Here is a 22,078-nt window from a genome sequence, read left to right as displayed (position 1 = left end):
TTGAGGGGAGGAAGTGAGGGGTAGATATGATACACTGTATCCTTGTATGAAATTTCCACAAAAATTAAACAAAAAACATAAAAGAATAAAGCCCTGGGCCTACTGCCAGAGCTTGGCACCTAGAGGTTCCTGGGAGGGTTCTGAGAATATGCGCTTGTAAGATTCTCTAGGGGCTACTTCTGGTGGTGGTGGTGGTGGTGGTGGTGGTGGTGGTGGTGGTGGTGGTGGTGGTGGTGGTGTTGGTGCTGGTGCTGGTACCTGTGGTGGTGGTGGTTCTGATTCTGATAGAATGCACATGTTCGGTATTAGGGTAAGCAGACAGTAACTTCCAGGGGAGCAGTGTCAGGAACGGTGTGATACTTGATCTGTATCCTGCAGGCCCACCACCATAGCGTTAAGGGCATAGTAGGTGCTAGAGAATATTCATTTGGCTACCAAGTCTCACCCTCTCCACTCCCACCTCCTGCTCCTCTTCTGCTCACAGTGGTGGCTCCTCAGGGCCTGCAGTTGCTCAAGAGCACCGAGAACTCCCTGTTGGTGAGCTGGGAGCCCTCCAGTGAGGTGGACCACTACCTGCTTAGCTACTACCCCTTGGGGAAGGAACAAGCTACAAAACAGGTCCGGGTGCCCAAGGAGCAACACACCTACGACATCACTGGTTTGCTGCCTGGCACCAAGTACATAGTCACCCTGCGTAACGTGAAGAAGGACATTTCCAGCAGCCCTCAGCATCTCCTTGCCACCACAGGTGAGGAACGTCCAGGTACAGGCTGTCTGCTACATCCCTGCAGGGAGAGTGAAGATCAGTGGCAGGAACTCGCTCCTGCTCTCTCATCTGTTACTGGTTCCTTCCGGCTGAACCCAAGGTGAAGGGCTTGGCGGAGTTAATTCACAGAGTCCCAAAACCTTGGATACAGAGAAGGGTGGAGGATGCAGGAGACTGGCTAGACTGGCTTGGGTGGGTGGTGGAGCAGTCTCTGTTGTATCAACACCAGACTGATAGGAAGAATAAACGCCACTGCTTACGTCACTAATTGGACAGGTTCGTGTCTCTGTGAACATCCAGGGAATTAAAAGAGTAGAGAGGAGTTTATGATTTGCATCGAATAAGGAAAGTCCTGGGAAAAACTCTTGAGACAGTGTTCTTCTCCAAACAAAGAAACAGAGGTGGGGTGGGGTGAGGTGGGGACTTCTATTTAGAAATGTATACAATTGTTCCATCGTATGTGGTGACACAAACATTCCTGAGCATGCAAAACAAAAAACAAAGGCTAGGGACTTGAGAGTCCTTAGAAGCCATGTTAAAAATGGTTTCTACGTAAGCAATTATAATCCTAATGCTAGAGAGGAGGGGCCAGGAGGATTGCTGGTCAGCCAGCCCACTCAGTGAGCTCCAGATCCTGTCTCTAAAACCAAGGTAGACAGCTCTTGAGAAGGAACCCCTGAAGCTTTCCTCTGACCTCCATGCCACTGTATAATTGCATCAACATATGTGCACGTACACACACACACACACACACACACACACACCATGAAAACACACACACACCATGAAAACACACACACACACACCATGAAAACACACACACACTATGAACACACACACACACACTCACTATGAACACACACACCATGAAAACACACACACTATGAACATACACACTATGAGCACACATTATGAACACACACACACCATGAACACACACAGTGGTTAATATTAACACTTCTGTGTAAAGAATATGGAACTATAGTGGAAATAATGACTCAGAGTGACAGCACCACTCTGACCGGTTCCTTGTTAGTTGCTTTAAAGGACTTTTGCTGCAAATCCACCACACCAGACCAGCACCAGCTGTAGTAGCACGTGTCTGTAACCCCAGCCCTTAGGAGAAAGATATACAGAAGGGTCACAGGTTCTAGGCCAGTGTGAGCTACCCTGTGAGACCCTGTCAGTATATTAAGTCATTTTAAAAGGTGACTTTTCCCCTCTAGGTGTGGGGAGGAACTACACTATGTAGCTACCTAGCAGCTGACACTCCAGGAATCTAGTTTTTCATGAATATTCATTCTTAAAGCAGTTTTGACTTTTGAGAGTTTGGATCAGTCTAGTCTGAGTGGCTGATTCCTCACATTACCCAACACTGTTCACTGAGCACCAACCAGGTGCTGTTCTAGGTGCTGATAAATATGGACTCCTACCCTATCTAAATCCCCAGGGAAAGATCCAGATTGGTTGAATGTTGGCTTGTAGCTGTCCTTGTGGAAATAGAAGGCTGCCTTTCCTGTTGTGGTGGTAGGAATATGGTCAACTAGAGTAGATCAGTGTTGGAAGGGCTTTGAAAGGTGTGGCAGTTTTAGGGCAGGCCTTTGTTAGCAATCGCTGGAAACACCCTTGTAGTTGAACAAGTTGGATTTTGTTGTTCATTTTAGAAAATATACATGATGGGGGAACTCCAGGGATGTCTCAGTGAGAATGGAAGGAAGGACTGGTTCTGGAATATGGGCTTCAACTAGATGATCTGAGGGAACAGGGATTTGCTTTGATAGGGATATTGTCAAGAAGTGTTTGGCGGGGGAGAAAGGAGTAACTGTGGTTGGGCATCTTAGGGACTCTTCTCTAGAAAGAGGGCTCACTAGAAGCAGCCATATCTGTGGTTGGAAAGAAGTAGCCGCCTTGCCTGTTAGTCAGGAGAGGGGACATTTTGTCATTTCTGTGGACAACAGTCTTGCTTTTGTCTGTGTTCAGACATGGTTATAGAATGGCTTTGTTTTTGTCTCAGTCTTGCATGTTTGCAGAGTGTCCTTGGCTAACACTGGTGCTCTGTGGACTGGCTTCTGAGCACAGGAGAATACTAAGTATAGCTATGAGAGCCAGACCAGCTTCCGAGCAGTAGGGGCTGCTTTTGCCTGTAGCTACATCTGCTACAGGCAGGCTGGTGCTGACACTTCTAGGAAAGGGCAGGAAAGGCTGGTGTTGACACTTCTAGGAAAGGACAGGAACGTCTGCTCAGTGCGAAAGCCCCAGCAACTCTTCTTAGAGTCTTCCTCTGAGGATTTGTAAAATCGCGCTACTGTGAAGTTCGTCTTTCTGTCTAAACTGATTCAAGTTCATGTCTGTCTTCCCTGCACCTCAGGGAGCTTTAGACCTAATAATACTCCCATCTTGAACATTCTCCTTACTTCCTTGTGTTTTTTTTTTTTGTTTTGTTTTGTTTTTTTTTAATTTGTGAATATTTCCCAATTCTCTTAAGTCATGTAGGACCTCTTCCACAATCCCAAAGTCACCTTCATTACTTTCCTCTTGGGGATTCTCTCTTTGAAAGAAGTCTCAAAACTTGGGCATAGCAGGTAGGAGCTACAGGGGAGAAGAAAGACTCTGAGAGGTTCTTGTCTATAGAAGAGAGAGTCAGAAATATTCAGAACAGAGGGACCTTGGGATAACTGGGTTCACACTCTGCCTAGTATAAAAGTTCATTGTCATACAACCTTGAAAGTTCTCTTCCTTCCTCCTCCTCCTCCTCCCTCCCTCCCTTCCTCCCTCCCTCTCCCCTCTTTCTTTCTTTCTTTCTTTCTTTCTTTCTTTCTTTCTTTCTTTCTTTCTTTCTTTCTTTCCTTTCTTCCTTCCTTCCTCCCTCCCTCTCCCCTCTCTCTCTTTCCTTCCTTCCTTCCTTCCTTCCTTTTTTCTCCCTCCTCCCTGGCCCCTCTTCCTTTCTTCCCTTTCTTTCTTTCTTTCTTTCTTTCTCTCTCTCTCTTTCTTTCTTTTTCTTCCCTTCCTTCCTTTCTTTCCTTCCTTCTTTTTCTCCCTCCCTCTTCCCTGCCCTTTCTTTCTTTCTTTCTTTCTTTCTTTCTTTCTTTCCTTCCTCTCTCCCTCCCTCCCTCTCCCCTCTCTCTCTTTCCTTCCTTCCTTCCTTCCTTCCTTCCTTCCTTCCTTCCTTTTTCCCTCCCTCCTCCCTGGCCCCTCTTCCTTCCTTCCCTTTCTTTCTCTCTCTCTTTCTTTCTTTTTTCTTCCCTTCCTTCCTTTCTTTCCTTCCTTCTGTTTTCTCCCTCCCTCTTCCCTGCCCTTTCTTTCTTTCTTTCTTTCTTTCTTTCTTTCTTTCTTTCCTTCCTCTCTCCCTCCCTCCCTCTCCCCTCTCTCTCTTCCTTCCTTCCTTCCTTCCTTCCTTCCTTCCTTCCTTCTGTCTTTTTCCCTCCCTCCTTCCTTCTGTCCCTCTTCCTTTCTTCCCTTTCTTTCTCTCTCTCTTTCTTTCTTTTTTCTTCCCTTCCTTCCTTTCTTTCCTTCCTTCTGTTTTCTCCCTCCCTCTTCCCTGCCCTTTCTTTCTTTCTCTCTCTCTCTCTCTCTCTCTTTCTTTCTTTCTTTCTTTCTTTCTTTCTTTCTTTCTTTCTTTCCTGTCTCATACTTTAAGAGCAAGCTCTATCAGCCTGGGATACAGCGATTGCAATTCTAAGTGTTCACAAAAAACCCTCAGTTGACCCCTTCTAAAGATTTTCCCCTTAGAGTGACATTCATTTAAATTAAATTTTAGGGTTATTTTCCATTTGGCAGGACAAATGTTTAGATCTATGTGCTTTACTGTGAACAAAGGCATAGGATGAGTGTCGTTAACGGGACAGGGCAGCATGAATACACTGGGGACCTTGTGAAAGCATTATAATTTGATAGAAGGTTTGAGGAAGATGAAGAGAAGGAACCAAGTTAAAAATCACTTTTGTTTTGGGTTATTATGCATAAAGCATATATATGAGCATCATCTACTCTAATTTGGGAGTTAGAGGAAGGATCTAGTTGTATTAGAAATGTTATATATTGAAAAGTTGAAATGTATTGACTGAGTTTTACATGAATCTAGTCCCATGGCTATTGCTAAGGACAGGGATTCTGTAGCTAAAGGGAGAACACAAGGTCAGAGCAGCTCAGCCTTTGGCTGGGGCGTTTTGGATACTGGCCCCAGAGAAGCAGCTCTGGCTTGGTCAGAATCTGTATGGGAGGATGAGATGCATGGTGCACAGTGGGATGAGGAGTGGAGTCTTTCTAGGAAGAGTCTGCCTTCTGTGGAGCATTCGAAGAACAACAACCAGCTGTTACCTGGGGGAGCTCTAAGACCCCTGTTAAAGAAGACTGTGTCCTTAACTGAAGCCAGCTCTCAATGTGTCAAGAAAGGGAGTTGACTTAGTGGCCAATCATCTGTTTCAGACCTATATGACCTTTCACTCAACCATTTTCTCTTGTCTTCCCTGATCTCTGCTCTAGATCTTGCTGTGGTGGGCACGGCCTGGGTAAATGAGGAGACTGAGACATCTCTTGATGTGGAGTGGGAGAACCCTCTGACTGAGGTGGACTATTACAAGCTTCGGTATGGCCCCTTAACAGGGCAGGAAGTGACTGAGGTCACTGTGCCCAAGAGCCGTGATCCCAAGAGTAGATATGACATCACCGGTAAGAGTCTACACTGGGAGATTCCAGATGCTGGCTGCAGAAGCAAAGGTGGAGGGAGACAGTGTACACTGGGCCTTAGGAACCATACTTGGTTCTAGACACCGAGATATAAGCCTGCTCTGGTGGCCTGCTGTGACAGCACTTAAGGGCTGGAATCCCAGGATACTTCGTTTACGGTATATGTCTCAAGTGTCCTTCCAAGTCAGCATATGAGACCCTATGCATATTTTAGAAGGTATTTGATGGTGTATACATACTTCTTTTGGAGGAATGTTGCCAGGGAATAGGGTGTGGAGGGAGGAATATATATATATATATATGATTTGGTGAGTATCATGCCAAGAAGGGTTGTGCTATCCACAGGTAGGGAATCCGTTCTTAGATGTCTAAACTAGCTTTACTAAGAACTAGTAGTTCTAGTTCCTGGAACTCAGGAAATAGAAATACAGAGATAGACCAAGTTTGTAATACTTGAAGTCTCTACCCTTTTCCTGGTCTTCTCTTAGAACAGTGGTGCACGTACACAGTCACTGACACCACAGGACATTATAAGAAGCCATCTCAATGGAAGATCCCTAGGCTCATTAGCCTCACGGTTCATCTTCTGAGCTCTTGCTCTGCTGCCTACTTCCTAGCCCTGTTTTGAGAGAAGAGCTCACAACTCTTCACGTTTGTGGAGAGGCGAAAGAGTCTGTCTGTTTTCATTTTGCTAGCGGAGTCTGAATAGTTGTGTCATGAGGAACAACCACTCAAGTTGTTTCCACAGGGAGATGACTTAGCCCAGATTCCCTTCTTTCTTCTATTATAAGAAAGAAGTTTTGAGTGAATCTGGTTGTTAGGAGCTGGAAAACATTTGGGCTATAAATAAAATTGGGAAGTAAGTACTCAATAGCCAACAAACGACCGGAGCCCCAAGGACTCGCTGCCATCTGTTCTCTATCATGTCATATTCTACTGACCCCAAGGCTTCTTACCTGCCTCGATTGTTAGCTTTGGGGGTTAACATTATCTTGCCCTTCACAAGAGGACCCAGGTAGAAGCTGAGTGGGAGTGGGGTCTGGAGCCCTTTCACACTCACATTGGTTGCTTTTTTTCTAGGTCTGCAGCCTGGAACGGAATATAAAATCACAGTTGTGCCCATAAGAGGAGATCTGGAGGGAAAGCCAATTCTCCTCAATGGCAGGACAGGTATGGAGGGTTTTCTTTTTTTTATCATCTTCACGTTTTCATGTTTTTTTTTCTGTCTCTGTGTGACAGTTCCAGGATTTCCATGGAGAGGTGCTATGGCTCCGTGGATGGGCATCTATACTGAGGGGCAGAAGAACAGAAGCAAATCTCTCCCGTTTGGCTTCTTTTCTTATCATGGGAAGAAACCTTCCCGGGATCTTGGAGTCGAGGGGAGATATTATCCCCGATGCCTTTCTTCTGACTTTAGTTACTTCAACCACTGAATCATTAATGTCTCAAGGCGCTTAATAGGCATACAGACTGCATTCCCTGGGCACAGATAAGCCAGACTATTTGTCATGTTGTATCTGTTCCTAATGTCCATACTCAAGCAGTCTGTTCTGAAATGGGAGATGATGTTTAGACCTTCACACGGGAGTGGGGGTATAGTTAGCATCTGTCTATTGAGAATACTATCAGATGTTGTGCAGCAATAATTTGTCGAATATCAACCAGAATGGAATTTGAAACATCATAGACTTAACTGCATATTGAACTGTGCAACTTTTGCATATAGAACAGCGCTGCTTACGCAGATCGGGATCTGGAAAAGGCTGGTGATCGGAGCCTGCAAAACAGGAATCTTTAAATTTTGAGTTTTTCTCAAAGGGTAGTTTTGTTCTTTCTAGTTGAGTCTTAGAAGTAGCTAGGTAGGGTGATAGAGTAATGAGGCTGAATGGTTGGAGTTAGAGAGCTGGGTAATTATAATGAAGAGCCATAATTTAATTTATGATCCAGACAAGATGGACTGGGTAGTCTGCCTAAGTGGTTGATGAGACATTTGAGTGAGTCAGAAAATGGCGAGGACTTCCCTTGCTTCCAAAGTCTTTCTCTCTGGCTTGATTGAGAGGTTATAGATCAATTGAAAGGTTGCTGCGTGCCAGGCAGCAAATTCCCTCAGCATTTTTCATGAGTTTTGTCATTTTGTTCTCACAGTCGGTCTATGGATGAGCTATTAGTTTTATTTCTAGGTCATATGCATAAAAAAACTAAGACTTGAAAAAGTGAAGGTCAAGATCACCCAGCCAGGAAATGGTGAAACTGGGTTTGAAAGAAGGGTGCTTATCTCTAAGCCTTGGTGCTTAGCCTCGGAAGCAAATTTCTTCCTAGTTGATCTTTCTGTTGAGAGATGAATGTTTTCTCCTCTTACACAATTAACGCAACACACGACACAGTTGGTCATTAGTGTGTGTGTGTCTGTGTGTGTGTGTATGTGTATGTGTGTGCGCCTGTGTGTGATTCTTCATATATCCAGCAATTCTCCGTCAGACACCAACCAGGTGTCATGCAAGTCAACTGACTTCTAATAATACCTACTAAAACTACTATTAGATCTGGACTGAAAAGTCAGCATTTAAAAATGGGTTCAGGAGGAGACTGGAGGACTGCCTTACTAGAATCTGAAACAACATCAACAGAGAGGCCAGTTGTAAACCTCAACAGTTGTGGGGAGGAGGTGGGTGGAGAAGAGGAAGAGAGTCTTTTTGAGTTTGGGTCTAAGACAGCAAGTGAATTCAGCAGTGCACACTGGCAAGCTGCTGCATGGTAGAAGGGAGAGGTGCCTCAGAGGAATGGCGAGAAAGCCCATATATGCCAGATGTTGACTGGTATTAAAAAATAGTTTAAATTAAGAAAGAATGAATGAACAAAAAGGGAAAGTTTTTCTTTTCTTCTTCTTCTTCTTCTTCTTCTTCTTCTTCTTCTTCTTCTTCTTCTTCTTCTTCTTCTTCTTTCTTTTTTGTGTCTGAATTGAAAAAGCAGGCAGGGATTTGGCAGAGGCTAATAGGTAATTGTTCTTCTCATCACCTTATGTGTTTGGCTGAATCAGCTTTCCTGTGGGCTAAACTCTTGGTCAGGAGATCTATGGGGTCCAGTGGCTTAACATTTAGAGGAGAAACAATAGCATGCTTTGATCTTTCCAGCCCATAAGAATGTCAGTCTCCACCTCGAACACACAGGAAAAGAGGTGAAACTCAGCTTCTGTTCTTTTGACCAGGGGAGCGTGCTATGCCTTCCCTTGGGGATTTAGGGAAGTCCTGACACCTCCGTCTTTTCCTGTGTTGTTCTAAACCCCAAGGAGGTTAATTGTGAAGCTTCCCTTCCTAATGTTACCCAGGAGAAACAGGATGTGAAGTCCAAAGCATAATCAGGAGGGAAGATCCACCCTCATTGGCCTACACCACAACTAATCCTGGTAACGAAATTTCTACTTCTTGACGAAAGCCTTTTATAGTCACATTAAATGTCACAGCCTCTGAGTTCTTACCGCAATTAATTGCACGTGCCACTGAATTGGTAGTTAACCTTTCAAGTATATTATCCCAACTAGACTATTAGCATCTGAGCAGTGTTTTTATTGTCAATTATATCCTAACATCAGGATGAGATACTTTACTGGATTTCAAATAAATCTATGGTGTGTGCACTACTAAAATAAAAAAAAAAAAGAAAAAGATAGTATAGTTTTGGAGGTCAGGCCAGACCTGTTGAGACTATGAGTTAATTTAGGAGATAAAAACTTTGTTTTCTCAAAATGTTTTGTTTCTTGCAAGATGAAAAAGAGTACTGGGATTTAAGAGCAGCATATGCATATGCAGGAAGGGAAGAATGTAGCTCAGTTATTTTCCATTTAACAAGTCAACCAGTGGAACTCGTTAAAACAAAACTCTTAAAACTGAAGGGTCTCCAAGTAAAAGAGTTTATTGAGCTGTTACAGCTGCTAGACAGAAACAAAACAAAATAAAACAAAACAAAACCCTGACCAGGTTCTTGGACAAGTTCCTTTGACTATTAGCAACAGGGCTAAATAGTAATCGAAAATATGTGAGTGGGAAGCGGAGAGCCAAGAATACACTTCTAAAATTCTGGGAAGAAAGACATGTGCTTAACACTAAGTCTACACTGACAGTAGATAAGAAAGACTGGATTATCATGGGTAGCAGGAAATGGAATCCCACACTGATGGTTATGCGGCTAGAGGAGTTCCCCCAAGGACCTCTGCTCCTTCTGCTACAACCAGGGCCTTGAATTATGCTGCAGAAAAAAAAACATTGAGGACAAAGCAATGAAGCAAACTAGGCTTTATTAAGGAAAGGATAGAGCATACTCAAGGGATAGTTATAGGCCTCTCAAGAGACACAGAATAACAAGTATTTAACAATATCTACAAAGGATTTTGAAGTCAGATTGGTCAAAGAACATGATCTGTATTTAAATTCAGGAATCTAAAATTGAAACATTGGATTAAAATGTACTAATATATTTATTTTTAATTCAAGAATTGTTTTATCTGTCAATGAGATTATAAGGTGTTTTATGAGTGCATTATATAGGTTTACAAATGAGCTAAGGGAGTGCTGAGGAAAAGAGTTTAAGTCAAAAAGGTCAAAGAAATTATTGCTATGCATTAGATCCAAAAAAAAAAAATCAAGACCTTTTTGATTATAAACTCTATTCACAACTTAAAAAAAAACCCTCAGGTTTACAGATAATGAACAATTCAGATATGATTGAAGGCCACTAACATTTTTTTTCCTTAAACATGGTTCATTAGTTGTTTTAATTCTCCAGTTTTATATCTCTCAGGAAAAGTGACACTGTCTCTCTGCAGGCAATCTTTACAACAGGGGTACATGGTGACCACACCTTTCCCTTCTCCTACCCTCATAAGTTTTTCTGTCTCCCTATCCTGCTTTGGGATTGTGCAGAGTTGAGAATACTTTGCAGTAGGAGAGCAGTGTTTGTCGCTCTAAATTAGTCAGTGTTAATACTTGTGAAAGCTTTCAAGTAGGTTGGGGTGGCTCTGGTCAGTGTCCATATTTAAGTCAAGGTTTCTATGTAGCATTCAAGTCTAGGGAGAGATCATACTATTAGTTTCACCCACACTTCCTTTATCATCTTCCTCCATCTTCCTCTCAAGTCATCCTTTTATCAAACTAATATCATGAAAAGGACAAGGCTGATAGAGGTCTGTGAGGACCGCCAGTGTGTGGCAGGTGCGAAGTTGTAGCAGAAGGAGGGCACTGGGACTAGGTTGGAGAGATCCTGTTTTGTAGATGAGGCTACAGCTGTAATTCATCTACGATTTGGCCCACCATCGCAGCTACTGGAAGATTTTGTTGCATGGAAAAACGACTTAATGTTCCCCACATCCCCTCTTGGCAGACAGGGAGGTTTTGGTTTTGTAGTGCTGGCTTCATGCAATTTTGTGAGTGTGTGGGGTCCACCCATGGGGGCTACTTCTCATTCCCGATGTCAATATTTGATTGCTATCTTTGTTCCACCCCGTGAATGATCAGGGAACACAGCTCTGTGAGGACCCCCCCTTCTAGTTTATGCTACTAAGGAGTTGAGAGAAAGGGGGTGGGGAACATTAAGTCGTTTTCCATGCAATCATTGAGTTCTAGGCTCCTCTGTCTCTAACTGGACTTCTGTGGTTAAGCTTCTAGATCTAGAGCTGTTCTAGATATAGAATTGGATTGATTTTTCTTTTTTATTGTTCATAACCAAGACGGATTTATTTAGGCTTTAGGCTCTACTGTTCCCTAACCAAGGTCTGGAAACTTACCCCACAGAAAACCCAATGTTAAGAAGATGGATACCACAGTGAAAGAAATGTTTTAGTCAGTGACTGAAGGATGAGGAAGTGGGAGATTTTACTTGAAAATCACTCAGGAAGCTAGGTAATTGAGGAGTTACAGACATAGGACCAGACCAGTGAGAGAGACCCCGCCTCCAACAAAGAAGAGAGGTGCTACTGTCCTTTCTCTGAACAAGCAGAGCTCTTTCAGAAACTCAGATGCCTCCTCTTTTCATGGTCTCTTGTTTTCATGTGACATCTGATAGTTCTTTTTTAAAACCCTGAATGAGAAAGAAAGACTTAGCAAGGTCTAGGTCAAGTTAATCTTGCATTATAACTTCAGGCAAAGCATTTCTCAAATGATCAACATATCTATATGCAAAGTGGAGTAGAATTTGACCCAAAGGTTAAAGGAAAAAAAAAAAAGACAGGCATAGAATGAAGAAGGCAGAGATAGCAAGACTTCTCATCCCATTTCAGTCAGTCATCAAACATAAAACATAAGCACGTAAAAGCAGAGAGTCAGTGTTCCCAGCAAAATGTTCCTCAAATCCTTCAAACACAACCTAGGAAACGGTTAGCATTACAACAATGCACTGGATGTTTTCTACAGCAAAGCTAAGGGAAAACTAGTGTCTTTAGCTTGATTTTGTGACCTACAAAGTTAGTGTAGTTTTAAATGAATGGCAAATGATACTAGAGGTTTGCTTAGGGTTTTCCTTGACAACTACTCCATCTCTTCAAGTTCTGAGACTGCTGAGGGAACACAAGCTCCAGGGCTGGCCAGATTGGATCTCTCAGTGCACACAGACAATTCTGACCCTATTAATCCATTGGCCTGTGCAGAGTGCCAGATGCTACAAGCTATGTACTGACTGGGGCAAGGTGCTGGAGCGAGAGGCGTTGCTAGGATGCTGGACTTGTAGATGTGGGTGGGTCACTTTGGAGAGGGTGGGAGTCGGGACCTTCAAGAGCAGGACTGCACTCCTCTCCGTGTGTCCTAAATCTTCTCTTCTCCTTTCATCACTATTGTTCGGACTGACCTATGACCTTGGGAGATGTCAGCGTCCCTCTCTAGCAAGCACAGAGACATTTTTTTTCCATACAGAAAGGGGCAAGGGGTCAGAGAGGGCGTCCTCTCTGTTGTGTGCATGTGTTCTTCTGAACAATCTCTTAGAGCCTTCTGAAGTTGGCATTGGGCTTCAGCAGCCTTCTGCATCCATTCCACAGAGCTCCCTTTGCCTGTGAGATATGTCTAGCACTCCCAAGGCTGTTTTCTCTCCTTAGTATTCTCCCCAAGTTCTAATCTACTACTGCTCTGTTATTTCAGGTTAACAGCAGCCTTTCTGAGCATATTTTATTTCACCCACAATTGTTAGTGGTTATTCCACATGGATTGAGGAGATGCCAGTCATATTGGATTGGAGCCATCCAAATGACTCTCCATCCAAGATATCCTGAGGTGCAAGGCACAACACTTTGGCATGTTGTATTGGAGCAGGAGAACTGGCCACAGTTTAACATACGCTGCTACTGATCGTCAGCTGCAAGAAGACAAAGATTATTAGTGGAGTGGCAGTCACTAATATTTATTACTGTTGACCTTAACACAAGTTATCTAACCTGTCTGGGCCCGGCATATACTTATTGTTCTAAGAGAGGAAGACTTTATTAGTTTTCCTAACTTCTGAGGCACCTGCTAAATGCCTTGTGTTTTTACCATGGGATTTGATAACTAATGTATGAAAAGCGCCATGACCCTTGGTGTGTGCTTGGTAAATGGCAGTTGACTTACTAAATGAAATATGAGCTACCTCTGGTCATGGAACACATTTCATCTTTTCTTGCAAATAAAACACTGCCCTTACGTTTGATAAAGGTGCACTGGAGCTAAGGTTGAAAAATGGGACTGTGTGAAATTGTAACTTCTCTCTGAAAAAATGCCTGGCTGAGAGACCAAGAGTAGAGTGGGCAGAGGGAGGAGAACAACTTAGAGCCAATAAGTTGTTCTGTGGCTTTTCAGTTAAGAAGATGTGGATCTGTATACAGAGGACATTCTAGGGTTCTGTTAGCCCTGTTAGAATCAGTGGCCTTGGCGAGTGTGTATTGATGGCTTGCTTATAAAGTTCTCCAGTGTCAGGAAGATGGACAGAAAAGTGAACATATTAGACAAAAGACTAAATTATAGATGGAACTTTAAGAAGGTAAAACTAATAAGTATAAATGTTGGCTAAGGGCATTATTAAACATGCACAGAATGGACATGATTGGACTTAACACGACCCTCCTCATCCTTTGATATATATCAGAATCACTTAAAAGTTTTGCTTATGGGTTTACTAAATTATTATATATTTTTAGGTAAGGCTTTGCTCAGTGGTTCAGTCTGGTGTTGAACTTCATGTACAGCCCAGGTTTATCTTGAACTCATGATCCTTCTGCTTCAGGCTTCTAAGTGCAGGAATTATAGGCATGTCCCACCACAACCAGGGAGGTACGTGGATGTGTGGTGATACTTGTTTCTAATCCCAGCATTCAGAAAGGTAAGATACAATGACTGTGAGTTCAAGCCAGGCTGGGCCTTATAGTAAGATTCTCTTTTTTAAAAAAAGCATAAAACAAAACCAACAAATCAAATAAACAAACAAGAGTCCCAGAGAGAAGCCAAGAGACGCTAGGGCTTATTCTACTCTTCCTGAAGTGGAATCTCTGCGGGTTGTACTTGGCAGGGTTCAGTACTGGCAGAGCTTGGGGACCTCTAGATAAGGGGCTTGCTGAGGCCACAGGTACCGGGTGTGTTGTTGAGAAGCATGTGTGTGTCTAGGATACCGTTGGCAAATTGTTCTGAACATCAACGACCTCAACAAAGACTCCTGGCTGTTTTATTTATTGATAACCATTGAATGGCATCCTATTCCCTGTCACATATGTTGTTGGGGATGTAAATAAGTTACGTTTTGGCACCTTTATTTTGGGAAAGAAAGAAGAAACATTGTATAGATAGATGATGAATGCTGGGTCAAGAAACTTTAATTTGAAAGGAATAGACAGCAAGGTCAGTTGTTTTGGTATCAGAGGAATTGAGAAGAGAAAGGATGATTGTTCTTGAATAGTGGCTGAGTTTTCTCCTGAAAGGGACTTAGAGGCATCCCGCCTGCACTTGTAGGGACCCGTTAAAGGAATAATATTTCACAGAAACTACTGTCCGTGATAGCACTGATTACTTCTTAGTTTGCTTATCAGCTACACCTAATGGAGTTTCCTCTAATGTAGTCAGTGATCTGAAACTAGAACAGATTTGTTATTAATCTACCAGGATTAGTTTAAGGCTAGGGTAGAGACTAGATATTCACCTGTCATGGTTGAAGGAGAGATCCTTGACCTAGACTTTAAAGTGACTGTGGATTTTACCAGGCAACTGGTTTCTCTAATTTTTATTTCTTATCTGTGAAGAAATCGATGGACCAACCAATGTGGTCACAAACCAAGTGACAGAAGACACAGCATCTGTTTCCTGGGATCCAGTGAGGGCTGACATAGACAAGTATGTGGTGCGCTATATCGCCCCTGATGGGGAGACCAAGGAGAAGGCAGTACCGAAGGACCAGAGCAGCACCGTTCTCACGGGCCTGAAGCCAGGAGAGGCCTACAAAGTCTTTGTGTGGGCTGAGAGGGGCAACCAAGGCAGCAAGAAAGCAGACACCAAGGCCCTCACAGGTAAAGGGAGAATGGGAGTAGGTTTCCTCAGGGTAGGGAGGAAGTTGCTTTTGGAGGGGAAGATCATTGCCACTTGGCATCATCTCTTTTACTGGTGGGGTTGGAGAATATTTACAAAAGTGGTTTTAAAAGATCTTTATTATTCTTTATTTTTATACGATATATTTTGATTTTATTTGATTATATTTTCTGCTTTCCCAGTTGCTCTCAGACCCATACCACCTCACCTCCCCACGCACCCAGCTTCATGCTCTCTCTCTCCAAAAAGCCTCCACAGAAATAATAAAATAAAACAAAAACTCCAAAACATCAAAAATCTAAACAAACTAAAAACTATAATACAACGTTCACAAAAGCCGTGGAGTGAGTTTGTGTCAGCTTCTATTCCTGGGCATAGGGGCTGCTTGGAGTACGGTTGTCAGACTCAGCGACACTCCGCGGGGAAATGGATTTCCTATTTCCCTCAGGTGTGCGTGGCCGTTAGCTCCTTGGTTAGGGGTGGGACTTTGCATCTACTTTCCCTGCTCAATGCTGAGATTTTTTTTGTCCCAAAGCAAATTTCAAATGTCACATTTGTGATTTTTTTCCATTTTAACCTCAGACTGAGCTAGAAGACTATTTAATAGAAATAGTCATATTTACTTGGGATGGAATTCCATATACATCTGTCTTGGAGTAGAGTAAAATGTAATTTTTACTTTTTAATGAAAACTGAAAGCATTGGGCCAACTATGAATTTGAATGTTTATCTCAGAGTGATAGAAGTAGTTTGCCCGCATGCAGACAGGAATTCTCTTTCAGGCCATCCACATGGTTTGCATCCCACACCAACATTTGCCAATCACACCGATTCACAAGGATCTCCGACTGCATCTGCGTGTTCTGCTCAGCTCAGGCCTTCAGATGTTCTGAGACAAACTGGGACAGAGCATGGCCAATCTTTGCATTTAAACACTCTTTTGGTGGTCGCCGAATTCACAACAGTCTAATTGGTATCCACCTGCTCTTCCAAAGCACTTAACAGGAACTCAGAGGGAAAAGATCCGCTGATTGTGTTTGTACTGTCACTGAATACAGAGAACTTCAGAGAAGCATGAATAGAATTACGTATTAGGAATACGGTTTTAGATCCTTGGCTGTTCAACATTGAACCCCAGTGTTAGCATCTATTCTCTGAGTGGCGGTAGCTCAATTTCTGGTTTACAAAATGGCTCAGGAGTGTCTGTGCTATAGGAAGATGGGAAGGGTTACGTAAGTGTCTTAGCTAGGGTTACTATTGCTGTGATGAAACTCCATGATCAAAATCAAGTTGGGGCGGAAAAGCTTTATTCAATTTACACTTCCACATCACAGTCATCCTCAAAGCATGGCAGAACAGGAGCTCAAGCAGGGCAGGATCCTGGACGCAGGAGCTGATACAGTGGCCACAGAGAAGTGCTGCTTACTGGCCTGCTCCTCATGGCTTGCTCAGCCTGCTTTCTTACAGACGCCAGAACCAGCAGCCCAGGGTAGCACCACCCACAAGGATCTCGGCCCTTTCCCAACCATAACTCAGAAATGCCCTACAGGCTTGCCTACAGCTCCGTCTTATGTAGGCATTTCCTTAATTAATGCCCCCTCCTCTCAGATGCCTTTCGCTTATATCAAGTTGACATGAAACTGTCCAGCCCAGTGAGCTGATTCATATAAAGCAGCTGACACACATCACATCAAGTGTCCCCATTTGCTTTCTGTTGCTGTGATGAAACACTGACCAAAACCAATTCGGGGAGGAAAGTGTTTGAGAAGGTGACTCCCCCGCCCCCAAAGAGAGCCTGAAAGGACAGGTGGGAGCTAACGGGGAAGTCATATTGCAAAGGCTTCAGGTATAAGGTTGAGAAGTTGGTACTCTCAAGTGTCCTTTATGGTAGGCATGTCTGTGAGGTGGTAAAATAGCAAAGGACAGGGCTGGGACATTAAAGTGTCCCAGGACTTAGACCCTTTACCGTTCCGTGACAGACAACAGTGATACAGTCCCATCTCTGTGCTTCTTAAGGTCACTTGTGTCACAGGACTACTTGTTTTACTGACGTCACTGCTAGGCCTGGCCGGCTGTGGTGTGCAGGCTGAAATGCTTTCTCCCTGGGACCACTCTTCAGGAGCTGGTTCCTGGAGCAGGGTGATGCAGGCATCCTGTTTAGGAATGCCTTTTCCTTTGTACCACATTGCTTGGAGTTTTGACTCTAAAGCCTTACAGTTTGAGGAAGAAGGGATATCCCATACCTTTTATGCCATTCTTAATAGCAAGACTTACAAGCTCATACCATGCAGTGGTTCATCTATGAGGAACGATGGCTCCTTCCTTCTTTGTAGAGTGGCAAAGACAGAAACTTAAGTTATGCAATTTGTCCTAAGTGAGGAACCAAGAAATCCGGGGCCCCAGCTCTAGCCTGTTTCACCACACAGATACTTGGTCAGATTCTTATAGGATCTTTCTCATGAGCCCACACCTAAGTACCACCAGTTTAAAGCTCACCCCATTCCCTGGACACACATGTAAGTCTCTGTAGAAAACACTGACAGCTTCTACTTCTAGAACAGTTTTCATCCCAAAGAAAATTGCAGAGCAGTTGATAGGGGAGAAGATTATTGAAATATACTTTCAGGTACACAGGGTTAGGGAACTGCAAGAGAGTGCTATGTAATTTAGGTAAATTACATACAAATGGTATATGAAGGCCATTTCTTTAAAGAAAGAAAAATTTATAGAATTGATCTATGTATTGGTACTGTCTGAACTCTACCAGTCATACTAGCAGTTTGTTCTTAGAATACCTGGCATGTGTCTACTTAAGGCCTTAAGATCGCTCAATCCCCGGCATATAGCTGGCTGTGGAGTTAACTGACACCATTATTCTGCTGTGACTTTGGCCTTTTAGGAACTAGAGAAAAACAAAGCTTATTCTCCACTTTTGTATCTTCCTTAAAGAAATTGACAGCCCAGAAAACCTGGTGACCGACCGTGTGACAGAGAACAGTCTCTCTGTCTCGTGGGACCCGGTGGAGGCTGAAATAGACAGGTACGTGGTGAGCTACACTTCCGTGGATGGAGAGACAAAGCAGGTTCCAGTGAGGAAGGACCAAAGCAGCACCGTCCTCACCGGCCTGAGTCCAGGTGTGGAGTACAAAGTGTACGTGTGGGCAGAGAAAGGCGATCGAGAGAGCAAGAAGGCCAACACCAAGGCTCCCACAGGTAAGGAGAGAGAGAGAGAGAGAGAGAGAGAGAGAGAGAGAGAGAGAGAGAGAGAGAGAGAGAGAGAGAGATATGCACAGTTGGAATGAAGTGTGAATGTATGGATGTGAGTGTGTATGGTACCACAGGTTGGAATCTGAGACTGGAGACTGCAACTGGAATGTTAAGATTCGTGAGAGGTAGCTCAGCTGGTGGAGTGCTTGCTACACAATGTACGTCTGATCCTTAATATCCGTATGAAAGACTGGCTGTGATTCCAGCTCTCAGGAGACACACAGGTGGTTCCCTGGGGTTCACTGGCCAGCCAGGCTAATCTAATAAGCCAGCCTCAGTCTCTGAGAGAGAAGTATGATTGCTATGATTGAATAGTAGTGATGTTTTAGCAGATTTGGTGGTTGTGTGTAGAGGGTCTGGTTTTGGGAATACCTATGACATAACTCTCAGAGTGCTCACCGGAGAAGCAGCCCTTGATAAAATGATAAATTAGATACCCTGACAGGGTGGCAGGTGTTTAATTGGCTGTCTCGATGTACCATATGTTACTATGAAGATATTGTTCCTCCTACAATTTAGGGAGCTGAAAGCCAAGATGTTGGGTGTACAGGTAGCCTGACTTTGAAACTGAGACTCAGAAACTGTTTTTTCCCTTGACTCCCAGCAAAGACTTAGTATGGTAACTGATTGCCTTGTGCTAAATGCTCTGGAAGCTAGCTTAGACTTTTTTGAACATTTTCCTTTCAGACATTGACAGCCCCAAAAACTTGGTGACTGACCAGGTGACAGAGAACACCCTCAGTGTCTCTTGGGACCCTGTTCAGGCCAACATTGACAGGTATATGGTGAGCTACACTTCTGCTGATGGAGAGACCAGGGAGGTTCCAGTGCCTAAGGAGAAGAGCAGCACTGTTCTGACAGGCCTGAGGCCAGGCATGGAGTACAAGGTCCACGTATGGGCCCAGAAAGGGACCCAGGAGAGCAGGAAGGCCAATACCAAGGCCCCCACAGGTAATGAAATATGCATTGCGCTATGCCGTTTCTAAGTGCATGAGGTGTCTAAGTTGATTTTTTCCCCCTCTGTCTTTGGCAGACAGTGTGATTTTGCTGATTAGAGGTGATGCTGCTCTCTAGGGAATTGTAATCTCCAAACTGTGGTCTTTAAAGACTGATGCTTACTGCTCGTAGCCCCCCCACCCACCCAGCTTCTGCCTGTGAACCTTGTTTGTTATTAAAACTAAGTGTTTTTCTTTGGCAAGAAGCAAATATGAAGGATTCACAAGTAACTGTCAGGCTGAAAGGCAGCCTTGTAGGTTGTGATCCGCAAACAACCTTTTCTTTTTAAAAATTCCTCACTGGTTGAGAGCCTTCCAATGAAGTTTGTTCTTGTTTCTGCCCTTCGGATGAATGTTTTAGGCAGAAATAATTGCAGTGTTTTGCTATCTGCAAACAAGCCAGTGTCTAGTCCCCCCAGTGTTGATATTTTTAGTAATGAAAATGTCCATTTCCATGTATGAGGCCATCCTTCATTTGCAGCTAGCTGTTTGCTTGCTAACCGCTCGCCATGGGAAGGGGCATTGCTCAGCTCCTCCTCGAACCTTAGGTCCTGTTCTTTCAGCCGGCTAGCAATCACTTTTCCATCCTGACCAATTACCACTCCTTCCTCCTAATCCCCTAGTGGTTGGTTGACCAAGGCTGGTTAGCTGAGGATCTCCAAACTGCTCTGATAGTGTCATCTCACTGCTCTAGCTAGTCCTCCAGGACAGCTCTTGACACAACCCAAGCACTTTGCTCAACTGATGTTTAGTTCATTGGAACCATACCTCCATTCTCTGTCCTGTGTGAAATGCTGAAGCCCCTCTCGCTTTTTCTAAGAGCAGCCTGTCGTTTTCTCACTGATAAAGAATTTTAGCCACATGTCAAACACCTGCTCATGTGTTCTGCCTGTTGTAGAAAGGGCTTCTCCACCTCAGCACTGCTGACATTTGAGCAGGACAATCCTTTTCTGCAGGGCTCTTCCTTTTGTGTTGGAGAATGCTTAGCACACCCCTGCATCTCCCTCCCCCTATGCTGAGCTGTAGCAATCAGAATGTCTTAGACAATGCTAATCAACTCTGCTGAGAGCTTTTGCTCCATAGCAAACACAATATGCTCTACCAGGGATCCTGGTGAAACAGATTAAAGTTCAGGCCTCACCCAAGGTACACAAAGTCTTTTCAAATAATTCCTTCTCTGAGTCCTAACACACTGCCTTTTCCAATTTCCTTAATAATCTGGACATGGTTGGTCAGCTAAGGATCTTAAAACCATCAATTCTTCCTTACTTGGGGACTTTCAGGTAGGAAGTTAGATACCAATTTTCTTGAGGTCATAGCCTAAAGCAACACATGAAATAGGACCTTTGAACAAATGACCCTAGGAAAATGGCTTTTGCAATGAACTACCTAAAAAAGAAAATATTACTAGTTTATTGATAAAATATTTTCATTTTCTTTGTTATGTAGTATGGAGGACAATAATCTCTTGGATTTATAGTGTCAATGAATTAATTTCATCATAGTAATGATAGTAGAAGTTCCAGGCATCTACTCGGTGCTAAGAACAGTGCTAGCATGTTATTTGCTCATAGGATGTAACACTATGATGTAACACCTCTACAAGATATAAATCAATATCTCCCATATCCCTTTTTTGTTTGCTCTGCAGAAGAAATTGAAGCACAAGGGCTGGAATGCCTTTTATTACATTTTCAATCTCAGAACGAATATTCTGTGGTTCTGAAGCTGTAAACATTGTTTTTATCTTAGGTGACAGAGATAACCACACATGCACCTCTAAAAAATTTCTACTATACATATGCAGAACACAGTAAAGTAGCTTGCCCAAGTATTAAAACAAAGTTAATAACTGATGGAAATAGATGGACATGTAGAATATTAGTACCTCAAAGAACCTAAAGTCTACAGAAGAGTCTATATAACTTTAGAAGTGAGGAGGCAGAGCTTAGAGACAGGGAGCTGAGTTGCCTGAAGCTGGCTACCAACAATTGGATAATGGCAGAGATGAGATAAAATTGTTGGTTTGCTGACTGGAACCCAAGGGTCTCCCTGCCCCTCAGCTCTGCCTCTTAATGCAGAATACAGTCCCTTTGGATGCAGTGCTCATTCTACTGTCCCACTGTCCTGTGCTGTCCCCCTGAGGCTCTGAGTTCAGCTGTGGAGACAAAGTCTCTGTCCATGAAACCCTGAAAATACATACACAATATGGGGAAAACTTAAGAACTGGAATGGTCTCATTTTCTGGAGCCTGTTACTAGTATTTCTTTCTCTTTTAGATATTGATGGCCCCAAAAACCTGGTGACTGACCAGGTGACAGAGACCACTCTTAGTGTCTCCTGGGACCCAGTGGAGGCTGACATCGATAGGTACATGGTACGCTACACGTCTCCTGATGGAGAGACCAAGGAGGTCCCTGTGTCAAAGGATAAGAGCAGCACAATCCTGAGGGGCCTGAGGCCAGGTGTGGAGTACAAGGTTGATGTGTGGGCCCAGAAGGGGGCCCAGGACAGCCGGAAGGCCAACACCAAGGCCCCCACAGGTATGAATATTGTAGCTTGATGATGTGACATATTTCATGGTAAGCTTTAGTGAGGATACTTGCTATTCCTTCTCTGATCCTGGAAGAAATCACTGGTCATAGAAGAACAGAGTTGTACACTTTTTCCATAATACCCACCCTATCCCCACATGAACTTTACATTTCATCCAGAAGTATGGACTCATACTTTGGTCTTACAAAGGCTAGTGATTATTCACGTCAACACACTGCTCTTCTAATTATGTATTTCTATCACTCTCAAACACTGAATTTTTCATCTTGAAGATGAAATGACAT

The 22,078-nt window shown here is 43.5% G+C and overlaps 1 protein-coding gene across 1 annotated transcript in view; it reads left to right on the top strand.

Annotated features, from left to right (window-relative positions):
• The window catches only part of Tnn (tenascin N), a 67,074-nt gene that overhangs the window by 9,657 nt on the left and 35,339 nt on the right, over window positions 1–22,078 (top strand). The window contains exons 5-11 of the mRNA XM_032915025.1: window positions 485–748; window positions 5,249–5,434; window positions 6,533–6,622; window positions 14,694–14,957; window positions 17,926–18,189; window positions 18,931–19,194; window positions 21,518–21,781. Coding sequence (XP_032770916.1) covers window positions 485–748; window positions 5,249–5,434; window positions 6,533–6,622; window positions 14,694–14,957; window positions 17,926–18,189; window positions 18,931–19,194; window positions 21,518–21,781 — 1,596 coding nt within the window. The remainder of the gene's footprint in view (window positions 1–484; window positions 749–5,248; window positions 5,435–6,532; window positions 6,623–14,693; window positions 14,958–17,925; window positions 18,190–18,930; window positions 19,195–21,517; window positions 21,782–22,078) is intronic.

This window comes from Rattus rattus, chromosome 10 (assembly GCF_011064425.1).
Source record: "Rattus rattus isolate New Zealand chromosome 10, Rrattus_CSIRO_v1, whole genome shotgun sequence".
Taxonomy (NCBI): domain Eukaryota; kingdom Metazoa; phylum Chordata; class Mammalia; order Rodentia; family Muridae; genus Rattus; species Rattus rattus.
The sequence above is the reverse complement of the archived record's forward strand: the minus strand, read 5'-3'. Positions and strand labels throughout refer to the sequence as shown.